This window comes from Mastigoproctus giganteus, chromosome 13 (genome assembly GCF_048544385.1).
Source record: "Mastigoproctus giganteus isolate SK-2022 chromosome 13, ASM4854438v1, whole genome shotgun sequence".
NCBI lineage: Eukaryota > Metazoa > Arthropoda > Arachnida > Uropygi > Thelyphonidae > Mastigoproctus > Mastigoproctus giganteus.
The window spans coordinates 46,934,309-46,947,967 of NC_143587.1; the positions used below are offsets into that span (position 1 = coordinate 46,934,309).

Here is a 13,659-nt window from a genome sequence, read left to right on the forward strand (position 1 = left end):
CTTTGCCAAGGATTTTTCATAGTCTGCCTTTGCCTGCCTAATCTCCTTTGTGACTTGGTTACAGACCAACTTATATCTATCATAGGCTTCCATGTCACCCATTAATTTGTATGTATCCCATGCATTTTTCTTCTCTGCCACATGTGTCATTAGTTCATCTGACAACCATTTAGGCCTAAACCTTGAACAATATTTCTTAGTTGGTATGTAAAGCCTGGTAGCCTCCAAGATTAGTTCCTTGAATGCTTCCCATTTTGAGTTTGCTGTTGGTAACATTATCAGTTGGTCCCACTGTATAGAATTTAAATACTGTCTCAGACCATCATAGTCACCTTTACGAAAACAAAAACCCTTCCCTTTACCTCTGATGGTAGTTACCTCCTTGAGTAAATCCCACTTCAACACACTGTGATCACTGCCACCTAGTGGTTCATTTATCTGCAGGTTCTTAATGCATGAGGAATCACTACTGATAATGAGATCAAGAGTATTGCTCCCTCTCGTTGCCTCACGAACATGCTGATGTAGAAAACAATCATCCAATAAATCCACAAAAGCCTTGCTAGTGTGCGAGTGACCAACCCACAAATTCCAGTCAATATCTGGGAAATTAAAGTCCCCCATTATAAGACTCTCTGATTTACTGGCCCACTCTATTTCCCTGTACAATATCTTATTATACTCATCAGAGTCATTAGGACTATAGCACACTCCTACTCTCAATTTTGATTTCCCTATGCTTATGTCACACCAAACTGACTCGACGCTGCCCTGTCCATCGATGTTGACTGGCTTCACTTCCTTGGACTTTATGTGTTTCTTAATTAATAGCATAACCCCTCCTCCCCTCCTGTCCTGTCTATCCTTTCTATACACATTGTATTCCCCAAATTCCAGTTCCGCATTACTTATATCTGTGTGACACCACGTCTCTGATATCCCAACTATATCTGCCTTTGATGTTTTGAGCAATACCTCAAATTCATCAAATTTATTTACCAAACTCCTAGCATTGGTGTACACGCAGGTATACATGCACCTGTTTCTATTCTTAGCTACCCTAACACAACCCATGTGTTTACTTGTACCGCAATGACTACCAGCAGTCTCTGAAATATCCTGCATCCTGTTTTTCAGACTTCTGCTCATTTCAATAGAAGCAGTGCAAGAATCACTTCCACCTCTGCCACTGGCTACTGTTAATCTATTAGTCCTTGTATCCCCCCCAACTAGCAGTTTTCCGACCCACCTAACACTGCCTCGACAGCATCAGCAAAAATTCTTGCACCCTTTCTATTTAAGTGTATCCCATCCCTGTAGAAGCAATCTCTCCTGTTAACAAGTACAGTCCAGGCTGAAAAAAATTCTACCCCTTGAGCCTTGCACAATCCCTCCAGGGCCGAATTGATCGACAAGGCTCTCATCATATACTCCCTCCTATTGTGTCTGGGCAGAATTGCAGACACTTTCAAGTTCAACCCTAATTCACGGCTTTTTTCCAACAGTGACCTGTACTTGCTAAGTAATTCCGCCGGTCTCCTACTCTTAATATCATTAGTGCCAACGTGTACAACTATATCACCTTTTGTGCCCTTAAAAGATGATATCCGTTCTACAACGTCATCAACCTTTACCCCTGGCAGACATACCCTGGTCCTATTCCACCTATCCTTTTTACAAAGGATGTTCCTCGTTTCCCTGACAATAGAGTCACCAACAACTACTAGTTCCTGTGGGACCAGTGCATTCTGCCTAGGGGGCTGCTTCTGTGTTGCCTGATGACCAAGTGCAAGCTCTGGCGTTGATGTGGGCAGCTGAGAGCTTGATGGGCCCCTCAATTTATTTCCTTCGAGGGCATCCACCCTGTCCTTCAAGCTCTCATAAAGGCCCATAACAACGCTGAGTTGTCGCCTGATTTCCTTGCACTCCTTACATCGTGCACACACAAAGACATCCCCCTTGGCAGTATCATGTCCCGTACCCGACTGCTCCGCAAACATCAAGCAAACAGTGCATTTTAATAGACTGTGATTCAGAGGGCAACTGCCCCCCTCAGTTCTCCCCTGAACCACAGCACTCCCATTAGCTTGAGCCTTTTGCTTTGCTGCTCTGGTCAGAGTCATGATTCCGATTTAATTCAATAAAATTCAAAACAAAAATTAAATCCTTAAGTTATATCCCAAAACAGTTATGTTATATATATATTTTTTTCGGTATCTAGTGTTTTCTACGAGTTCCCTTTATACAACTTCCGTATCACGTGTACCACTATAGTTATGTATTAATTATTTGTTAGATTAAGTCGTTACATATATATATATATATATATATATATATATATATAGAGTTAAAAGTACAATTTAATTGACAATAAAGTTTATCAAGATTAATAGATTTACTGATTAATTGGCAATATTATATTATGCACTATACGACACTAAGCTTATGCTATCGTGTAAAAATGGCGGGAATTCACGAACGGTATTTCTACGGACTCGTAAGTATTGATTAGCTTCCAAATCTCGCTATCTCAATTTAGAATAAACTAAGGCTCCTGACTAGGTCTATAATCTACTTATAGAAGATAATTTGATATAACAGTTGGTTAATAAATCGACTAAATTTGGTTAAAAAAAAAAAAAAAATTTGGTTTGTGACACGTCGATTTGATACCGTTACCGATACTAAGTAATATCTACAAAATCTCTGTCTTAGTTAAACTTTAAACTAAGTATCGTAACTAGGAATATAAAGCTACTCTAGAAAATAAGGTAATATGACAATTTAAACTAATAAAGCAGAAAATAAATCAGGAAAAACTTCTCTGTTTGAAGAGCTTTAAGGAGCAATGTCCGCACAGGCTAACCTCGCATATACATCTGGGTCAGACAGTTTCCTCTGCACGCCATTTGGGCATGGCCATATTTTCAGCATTAAGAATGTAGGGTGTAATGTGCAAAATTGGTGCAATGGATTAAGAATGTAGGGTGTAATGTGCAAAAGTAGGTAGCCTGCTTTTTTGAGATCTATGGATACAATTGACTCATCCATACTGAAGACCCAACTTAGAAATATATGTGAAAGAAGATATGGACACTGGTCGGCCATCCTTCTCAAATAAAGACAAACCAAAGCCTAAATGATATAAGCCAGTCACATTAAAAAAAAAAAAAAAAACAGTCAGATACAGCATCATCTACTAAATACCAGTAATTATCGTAGCAATCTTAATGATATTCAAGTCTTACTACTATTCTGGAGAGTAGGTTTCTGTACACAGAAACCTACTCTCCAGTTGGTTTCTGTGTACAGAAAACCTATCTAACTTCTCAAATTTCTACCAACATAAAGAACTATTCTATCTATTGACAAGATTGTAATACATAAAATGCCGCCTGTGGGGGTGCGGCCATCTTAGTCAATACAAAGATCCCGACCAAACAAATTGCTTTGCAAACTGAAATTGAAGTTGTTGCTGTACATTTGATAACCCAGATTTCATTAACACTAGTATCAGTGTATCTCCCACCAAATCACACCTTCTCTTACCAAGATCTTGAAAAACCTGCTAATGCAGTTACCTTCCCCTGTTTGTCTTTTGGGGAATTTCAATGGCCACCACCCCTTTTAAAGATTGACTAAATTAGATAGACATGGCTAACTAATTAATCTTTCTGGATAAGCAAAACCTTACTGTTCTTAATACTGGTGCACCCAATCACAATTACCAAGTAGACAAACTTCTTAAATCGATCTATTGATATGCTCCCCGATTCTGTTTCCAATCATGGAATGGTCTGCTATGGATGATCCCATGGGAAGTGACCATTTTCAATTGTTTGTGATCTGCTCACTACACAACCACCATTAGCCCGACCCTGCAGGAAATAAATTCTCTCAAGCCAGCTGGATCAAATTTCAATCAGCTGTCAGCCTGGATGAGAAATTTATACAAACACAGCCACAGATTATATCATGTCACACTTATTATCTGCAGCTAAATGCTTAATTCCATTGTTGAATCCCTCTTTCTGATGGCACCATAACTATTGGTGGAATGAAGAATTCACAAAAGCAAAAAAGTCAAAGCATGGAATTCATTTCGTAGATCCACATTAGCTTCTTATAGTTAATAAGATAAGTTAATCTTCTTAACTATAAGAAGCTAAGGGCAAGAGGACGTCTCACACAACATAATTCCTGAATAAAAAGAATTCCTGAATGCGGTTCGCCTGTACCATAAACAAAAACACTAATTCCAGGTTAATGTGGAAGAAAATTAGGCAGATTTCCGGAAAGTTTCCAACCATCGCTTCCCCAATTCTTTTGTGGAATGGTCAAGAACTCTCTGCTCCCGAGGAGATTGCAAATGCCTTGGGCACAACCTTTGCCCAAGTTTCAGTGGCATCAACTTACTCTCTGTATTTTCAGAAAATGAAGACCACGCTTGAACAGCGATCCACCAACTTTCGAACCTCTGTAATCCTTCCATATAACTACCCTCTTCAATATTCTGAACTTCTATATGCTATCAAAACAACACACAACAGTACCTCTGGGCCAGAATAAATTATATCATGTTACAACATCATGAAGAGAAAAATTTACAAATGCTGTTGGTTTTCTTTAACCGAATCTTTCTGGAAATCCTTTACCCCACCTCTTGGCACCATGGTATGGTTCTGACCTTTTTGAAACATAGAAAAGATCCTGCCAGTCTGTACAGTTAAAGACAAATTTCCCTCTTCAGTTGCCTTGATAAGTTACTTGAAAAAAATAATCCATATTTTGTGTGGATCATAGAAACACAACATCTACTGAGTAATAATTAGCATGACTTTTACCAGAACAGGTCCTCTTTAGATCTCATGATCAAAGCTGAGTCTGTAATTCATAATGCCTTTGTAAAAACTGAACATCTTGTTATGGTTTCCATAGACATAGAGATAGAGAAGCACTACCTAGTGTTGTGGCATTATCAGTGACCTTCATCCTCTTTGTCTACGAGGCAACCTACCTATATTCATTAGGAACTTCCTCTAGAATAGTTCGTTCCAAGTTCAATATCACAACTCACTTTCTGCGACATTTTTACAGGAAGGAGTACCACAGGGGTCTGTACAGAGTGCAACCCATTTTGTCCTTAGAATCAATTCCATCACAAAAGAACTTCCAAATACTGTTGAGACCTACTTTTATGCTGATGATCTTTCTATTTCTTGCCATTCTCAGAACATGAGATCCATTGAACAGCAATGCAGATATCCCTGAATGAAGTCCAAAGGTGGGCAGTGTGTGTGTGCGCGCGCAATGGCTATCGTCTGTGATGGCAGAAACCATAATCCACACAGGATCTGATCAATGCTCTGTATAAGAGCAGCAAAGATGTATGGTCTGCTCCCCATTCCAGTGACTATCATCATCAGATTCTTGGGATTAATCCTTGACAAAAAGTTAAATTTCTTTGAACACATTAAATTTGTGTGTACTACCTGCCTCAAAAAGCTGAACATACTAAAAGCTTTATCTGCCCTGTCTTGGAGAGCAGACCGTACATCTTTGCTGTTCTTATATAGAGCATTGATCAGATCCTGTGTGGATTATGGTGCTCCAATCTATGATTCTGCCAAAAAAAGTACACTAAGCTGGCTGGATCCTATACAACCTAGTGCATTGCGAATTGCCCTTGGTGTTTTCAGGACATCTCCAACCCATAGTTTATTTACTAAAGCTCATGAGCCCCTCTTTGCCTCTGCAGGAAAACACTACTTCTTAAATATGCAGCCTGAATACAAAGTTGCTGTCGGCATCGTATTGAGCCATACCTCTTTAATTCACCACTGCAAAATCTCTATAGAAATAAACTCAGTAAAATAAAACCAGCAGGCTTATGCCTTATTGAGTTAACACAGAGTTTGAATGTTCCTATTTTCAACAGGAAACAAGTAATGAATTACTCTCAACCACCTTGGATGCCCCCTCCTCAATTAACCTGCAATACTTATCTACATAAATGGGGAAAGAATCGTCTACCGAGACTCAATGTGAAACAACTCCATGCAAGGCATATTTAGAAATATGCTGATTTTTTGCCAATATACACTAATGGCTCGAAATCACATTCAGACATTGGAGCAGCGGTAGTATTTCCTTTTACCATCATTTCAACTGCCCTTCCACCTGAGTATAGCAGCAGAAGTCCATGCAATAAAATTAGCTTTAGAAAACCTGAATCTCTACCCATCTGTAAAATGCACAGTATACACGTACTCTCTCAGCTCAATTACAGCAATGCAGAACTTTTCCTACAAGGTTCACTCTGTGTTAAATCAAATCAAGGTTCACTCTGTTTTAAATCAAATCAGAAGTCTCCTATTGCAAATTGAAGAATGTCATCAATCACTGACCTTTTGCTGGATCCCTGCACATTTGGGGATAAAGGGGAATGAACTCTGACAAAACTGATGCTAGATTGGAAGAGTAGGGTGTATGATAGGTCTGTACAATATCATGATTTGTCAGAAATGTCCACAACAAGCAGGATGGCCAGAGGCGTTCTTGTGCAACAAGGACTAGCTGCCTTTCTTTTGAAATTGAGGCCTCATCTGGGAAATACACTTCAGTTGTATTTGAAGCACCTGTACATACGATGCAGCATTCTCCCCTTCAGGCACAAATTCCTTGTGAATCACAGCCTGTTTGTCAAAAAAACACAATCAGCATTGTCTTGATCCTGGACTTCTGTAAACAAAACTATTTGGGCCTTGGTGGTGATGATTTTGAAGTCCACTACATGCTCTGACACTTTTTTTTTGGGTCATACTGAAACACCACACACCTCAAGTGACAATGAAATTAGGATTGTCTTGACAAGTCCAATGAAGTCTTCATACAATGACACTCTTCATTGTTTCTGCTTATCAGTAAGGCTGTGGTGCACAAATTTTGCACAGACTTTCCTTTTTCCTAAATCTTCATGCAGAATTTGACGGATTGTCTCCTTATTCATATCCAAGTCATCAGCAATCATTCTGAAGATCAATTGATGATCTCTTGCCACAATTTCCCAAACATTTGTAACTCTCTCCTCTTTTTTAAAGGTTGAATGTCCACTTCTTGGGGCATCCATTTTTGAACCACTAAACATCTTGAGTCATCCATTCAAACAGTGGTATGACTTAATGTTTCATCTTCATAAATAGTTTTTAACATTTCATACATTTCTGTTACAGATTTTCCCACTTTAAAGTAAAAATTGTGTGTGTGTGTGTGTGTGTGTGTGTGTGTGTGTGTGTGTGTGTGTGTGTGTGTGTGTGTGTGTGTGTGTGTGTGTGTGTGTGTGTGTGTGTGTGTTATGATTTTAAAATAATGGTGTCATAGAATTTATTTGATATCAAATGAAAATGATTTTATATTCTTCTAAAGTAGCCTTAATATATAGTGCTTCTTATATATTGCAGACAAATGTACAAGCACGGAATTGTAACAGATGTAAAGAAGGCTTCTTCAATTTAGAAGCTAGAAACCCAGAAGGATGTGCCCCTTGCTTCTGTTTTGGTGTCACTCAGCAGTGTAGCAGTAGCTCCTACTATAGAAGCCAGGTAGCCTTAATAGCTATTATTTAATCTTCCAAGTTTCATAAAAATTGTTTCTACCAGTTTTATTGTATCAAGAAGTCTTACTACTATTGATGTTTCTACTAGTCAGAGGAACAAAATGTTGGTTCCTCTGACTAGTAGCGATATTACCGACAAACTTTATGTCGATAATATCGCTCACCACTGTTGGTAAGGAGAATTTACAAACTTATTTGGGCTGTCTGATGCAGTTCTGCTGTTGTGCATCACTTAGTAAAGGAAATAAAATTGCCAAAACTTTGACCAATAGCCCATGAGGATTTTCTGCTCTTGCAAATCTTGACAAAACTAAAACATTTTTATATGAATAGGGTACATAATGATACAAATCTGTAACTACTTCCAGGTAACAGAGGATACCTTCAAATTTTTATTCGCCAACCAGAAAAGTGCACTCTACTGTAGATGGCAGCATAATCACAAAACTGTAATCATGGCAGAATTTACTAACTCTGAAAAGATGCAATGCATATTTTGGTTTGATGATCTGTAGTTACCACCACTGTTATATGTAAATTTCCAATGTAGCTTAAAAAGAAACCACTGAGTAGACCTACAATTCTGCTGTTGTACAGAAAATTCATAAATGATGCCTTTTTTTTGTGAAATCATCCTGGTAGCTGAACAAAAGTCAATAAGGATGCTGTGGAGATGGTATGAGGAACTTTTACACAAACTGCAGGAAAGACCATATGATATGCCAGCTATGAGCAGGCATATCATCACCATCCTCAGATATGCCACCATCTGAGGATGAATTTCAATTTAGAGTTAAGAACCACTTATCTTTTAATTTTATCCATGAATAAGGGATCCCACAAGATTTGGTGTTTAGTGCCACTATATTTAACATAATAATGATTCAATAACACAGGCCGTATCATAAACAGTATCCACTATCTCATACGTACGCTGATGACTTCAGTATCTCCTACCATAACCCTAATATGCAAATAATGGAAAGACAGCTGCAAGGTGCCAACAACAACATTGTTAAATATTTCCAAAACAATGGTTTTTGCCTCTCACTCCAAAAGACTGTTGGGTTACATTTCTGTAGGAAGTGTAACCTTTATCCGGACTCAGAACTTTAACTAGAAAATAAAATCACCCCCGTGGTTCCTAATTTCCTCTTTCCTGGTGTGGCATTCGACTCATCTTTCACGAACATATTAAAGCACTCTGGATTACTTGTCTTAAGAAGCTAAACATTTTAAGAGTGCTATCTAGCACAACATGGGCAGCCTACCATTATGCACTACTGCATTTACACCATGCATTAATATTAATCACATCTAGATTAAAGCTCTGCAATCTATAGCTCTACTCGACCAAGCACTCTACTTTGGCTTGAACCTGAAAACCACAGTGCTCGTTGTCTTCCATTTGAGACATATTGTAAATCACTGGTTCAGAGCTTATATGCTGAAGCAAATGAAACCTCCTTGCATCTACACAGACAAATGATTTTGTTAAAGTAAGCAGCAAAACTCAATGGGTAACCAAACCACTCAATTTGGAATGGACTTTTCTCCCCCCAAATGGGGGAACCCTTTACAGAGCTTATCCTTCTGCAAACCTATCAAAAGAAATACATCTTTGCTCATTGCTCGCTGACTAGCAACTTGACTTTGGTAAGATACAACATCCTACCTCTCATAGAATTCCACTTTGGATGTGTCATACACCACTCTGCGACTTTTCATTCACAGCATGGGGGGAAACACCTTATTCCAACACAACATTCTGCAGATTTATGCTGCACTGAGAACTCAACATGCACAGCACACACACCAATCTACATGGATAATCTAAAACTGATTACTGTAGCATTATTACCATAGCCAAAAAACTCTTCACTAAATGTAGCATTTATACCGTGAATTTTGTGCTGTCCACATAACCTTAAATTTCACACTCTGAACAACCATACTGCACAGTGTTATACATACAGCCTCCGCTTTTTGGAACATTATGCATAGCTTGCAAGGGTGATCAAATTTTGTAATATTGCAGTTTTTAATACCTTTTATTAAAATACAAAATTTTGAGAGTCTATATTTCCCAATAGTTTCTACATATAGCCTCTCTTCAAAAAACCAATGTTGTGACTGAAACATACATGAAGGTTTTTTTTTTTTTTTTTTATTGTGGCACAGATAAAATAAGTTGAATGTAGGAGGAAGGTAGCGGGAATATTAGTGGGAAAAATAAAAAAATGAAGAGAAATCATATTGATTTGTGGATTTTTTCTTAATATATTAAACATTTATAAATTTTTAAGTTATATGGTTATATAGTTTTTAAGATTGTTTTATTTCTTTAAGATTTCTATGAGACTGCAAGAACTTCCAGATCCATACAGTCATAATTTTCAACTGACAAATAGATACAGAGCTCATACAATAACAGAGGGTATCATTGTCAATCCAAGTCAGAATGAAGTGAGTTTTACATCGTTTCCAAGAGAACCTCAACAGGCTGAAACTCTCTTTTGGTCTCTACCTGCACAATTCTTGGGAAATAAGGTAAGAATATGGTTATTTTTTGCAACTCCTTCCTCCCTTTTTGTTATTTATTTTGTATTTTGTTAGATGAGTGCATGTTCTAAATAGGATAAGAGTTCCAGGACTGAATTTGTTAGAAACATCTGATAAGAAAACTTGTTTTATTTTGTAACCTGGAATGTTTAAATTTTTTTTTAAAGTAAGTGGTGTTTTGGTTACATCTGCAACCAAAAATAAACATGTTGTTGATGGTAAGTAATTTCCTCATCACATTTTGCAGTCTTTTGAATAAAGAGCTGTACACTTTTTTATTTTATTTATGAAATCAGCCTCAGACTAGAAATAATTGTTGATGCATATAATGAAAAAGCTGTATCACTATATCTGAATGATCAAATTTTTCAAAGATTGATGTGGTGTCATTGAGGATAAGATTATGCAAGATATGGGAAACCTTACACATTCACATACAATAATATTGTTTCTTGTATTAGAAGCATTATGCAGCCTGTCAAATAAGAACTGAAGATATATCCCTTGAGTTAAATATCATATAGTAGTTGCTCAGCTGTCATATCTAATATTAAAAGCATGAAAAGATTATGCATCTTCTATGTTCCCACCCCTCAACATGGGCACCTGTATGTGGTGAAGGTACCTCCCAGTGATACTGCTGGTCCTCCAGATTAGCATCACTGGGATCCAATGCCCACAGCCTAGGTTCCAGGCTATCATAGGAATCCAGTGTGTTTGCCATACACTGCGCCCCGTGGAAATTCAGAAAGGGGGATCCTGGTGGTTGAGGGCCCTACTTCAACACACCACTTTGGCCTCTGCTTCAACAAGATGGGTGGTCCTGGAAGGCCTGGCCAGGATCAATTGGCTAGTGGGTTCACTTGTGAGGTTCAACCATGTCGATGCCTCATGATCCAAGGGACAGGATTGAGGCTGGTGGCAGTGTAGGTATGGTGTCTGGGTAGCTCTGGCATCCCACTCCTGAGTGCATTTATTGCTGGCCAGCTAATGGCCATCCCATTTGGGATCCATAGTGGGTCGGGAGCCCGGACACTGAACAAATACTAAAAACACTATGAATCCTGATAAACTTATTTCTTCAGGTGTCCCAACACAGTCCCTATCTGGAAATAAAATCCAAGATCTAGACAATGTCAATGTAGCAAAGAGACCTAAAACAGAAGTACTATCAGGTCTGATTGCAAGGTCCTTAATCATGCATTCAAAATCTAAAAATCCTATTGGAAAAATGTCTCCTTTTTTATACAGAAGGGGTTTAGAGGGGCTTAGCAGGTTCCCCCAAATCAGTTGAGGCTTCCACCTGGGGATCTCTTGATTGAAACAAAAAATGACAGGCACTTTGAGCAGCTTCTCTTAGCAACATCCATTGGAAGACTACCAATTATTGTGACACCCTACAGAACATTAAATTCACCGAGAGTTGTCATCTCAGAGTGGGACCTCCTTGAGGTTACTGAGGAGGAAATCTGCTCTGAACTAAAGCCACAGGGAGTGACAGCTGTTAATCATTTTGACATTTAGTTCTCTGGCTCTTCCATCTTCTGTTAAAGCAGGTTATTTAAACTGAAAGGTTCAGCCCTATATCCGAAATCCCATTTGCTGCTTTAAGTGCCAAAAGTATGGCCATTCTCAGATGGCATGCCGAAGCGATGCTGTGTATTCTATTTGTGGCTCTAAGGAGCATTCCCAAGGACACTGTACAGCTTCCGCTCCTATTTGCCCAAACTGTAAAGGAAGCCATCCTGCATTTTCTAAAGCATGTGACCTTTGGAAAGGGGCACCTCCATAGCCAGGTGGGAAGGAGCAGCAGTGCATAGCACACGCTTCTTGATTAGACCGGGGTTCAAGCCCATCACCACCAAATACGGAGGATGCGGAAAGGTCAGAGAGTGACCATTGCATATTCCCAGAGCAATATGGCCTTAGTTGCTAATGCTCCTAAAAACCAAATAACAACAACAACAACAACCACCACCACCTTTGGAAAACAGACAAAAAAAATCCAGAAATATAAAGTGGCACATAAAGTCACATGCCCTGAAGCAAGGAAGCAAATACTGTTAACCATGCCTAGCCGATCATACTCATCGGTCATTGAAAACAGTCGGTCACTAAAAACAGCCAGTCAGCTGCAGCTCAAACAGATGTCTCCATAGAACCAAACATTTCCTTTGCCACCTGGGCCAAAACTGTGCTAACCTGCAATAAAAAATCTACAGTTAATGAAACCAGCAACGCGCCAATCAGTATTCCAATTGATGCCATCTCAACCTCGCCCGAAACAACAAAATCTCTTAGTGTTGAAAACCAGAAGAAAGTGAAACCACACTATAGCAACATGGAAATGGAGGTTCAGTCAGAGGATGAAGACAGTATTAGAATTACATGCCAGTGATACCATGGACACAGGATGCCAAACCTTTCCCAGAAACGAAAAATCAAAACTAAGCAGACAGAAACCTTCTCAGAAAAAACAGTCAGATCAATCTTCCTCAAATAAATCCAATCAATGAATGAATTTCCTACAATGGAACTACAGAGGATTATGTAGTAATATAGATGATCTGAATAATGCAGTAGGTGTATACTTACAGAAAACATTTTTATCACCAAAAGTTTCACTCAAATTTAAAAATTATACTATGTTTAGGCAAGACAGGGAATCTGACTTTTCTTTTCGTGGAGGGGTGGATATTCTTGTCAAAACTACCATACCATCAAGACATTCCAACTAGAAACTTCCTTAGAAATTAATTATTATTATTAGCCATATAGTGCAAGGAAGCCTGCAACTTATGCTGCACCAGCCAAAAAAAAAAAAAAAAAAATTTCTGAATTACCCCGAGAGATAGAGAAAACAAGAGTCAGACGTAAAAGGGAATCGCCAAGAAAGAGAAGAATGATGATTTCCAGCTCAGGACCCTGGGTGTGCCAAGCCCATACTCACCAGATGAGAGCCCCTGGGGTTAAATTGTAGCAGTTTGGATGGTAATGAGAATATCATTTACTTCTGTTTATATACCCCCCTAATTATCCTTGTTCTCAGACTGAACTTGACAATCTTTTAACCCAACTGCCACCTCCTGTCTGTTTATTCAGTGATTTCAACAGTCGCCGTCCATTGTGGGGATCTTCCACCATGGGTAGGAGAGGCCAATTAATTGAAACATTCCTAGATAACAATAATCTGATTGTATTAAACACTGGCTCTCCAACTCATGTTCAACTACCTACAGGTTCAACATCTGCCATAGACTTATCCATCTGTTCAGCTTCTCTTTTTTCCAAGCATGGAATGATTGATGCTGAATGATCCATTCCACAGTGACCATTTTCCCCATTATCATCTCAGTTCAAACACAGGTCATGTCATGCTCTAAAGCCCGTACTTCTTGGAATTTCCACAGAGCAGACTGGAAAAACTACTCTACTTGTGTCCTACTCAACAAACAGTATGCACAGCAACAACATATTGATGA

The 13,659-nt window shown here is 38.7% G+C and overlaps 1 protein-coding gene across 11 annotated transcripts in view; it reads left to right on the top strand.

The window, feature by feature from the left end:
• Positions 1-13,659, top strand: part of trol (terribly reduced optic lobes) — a 1,731,230-nt gene that overhangs the window by 1,047,049 nt on the left and 670,522 nt on the right. For all 11 annotated transcript variants that reach the window (XM_090387691.1, XM_090387694.1, XM_090387699.1 and 8 more), the window contains 2 exons: positions 7,461-7,601; positions 9,965-10,165. In XM_090387691.1, coding sequence (XP_090243817.1) covers positions 7,461-7,601; positions 9,965-10,165 — 342 coding nt within the window. The remainder of the gene's footprint in view (positions 1-7,460; positions 7,602-9,964; positions 10,166-13,659) is intronic.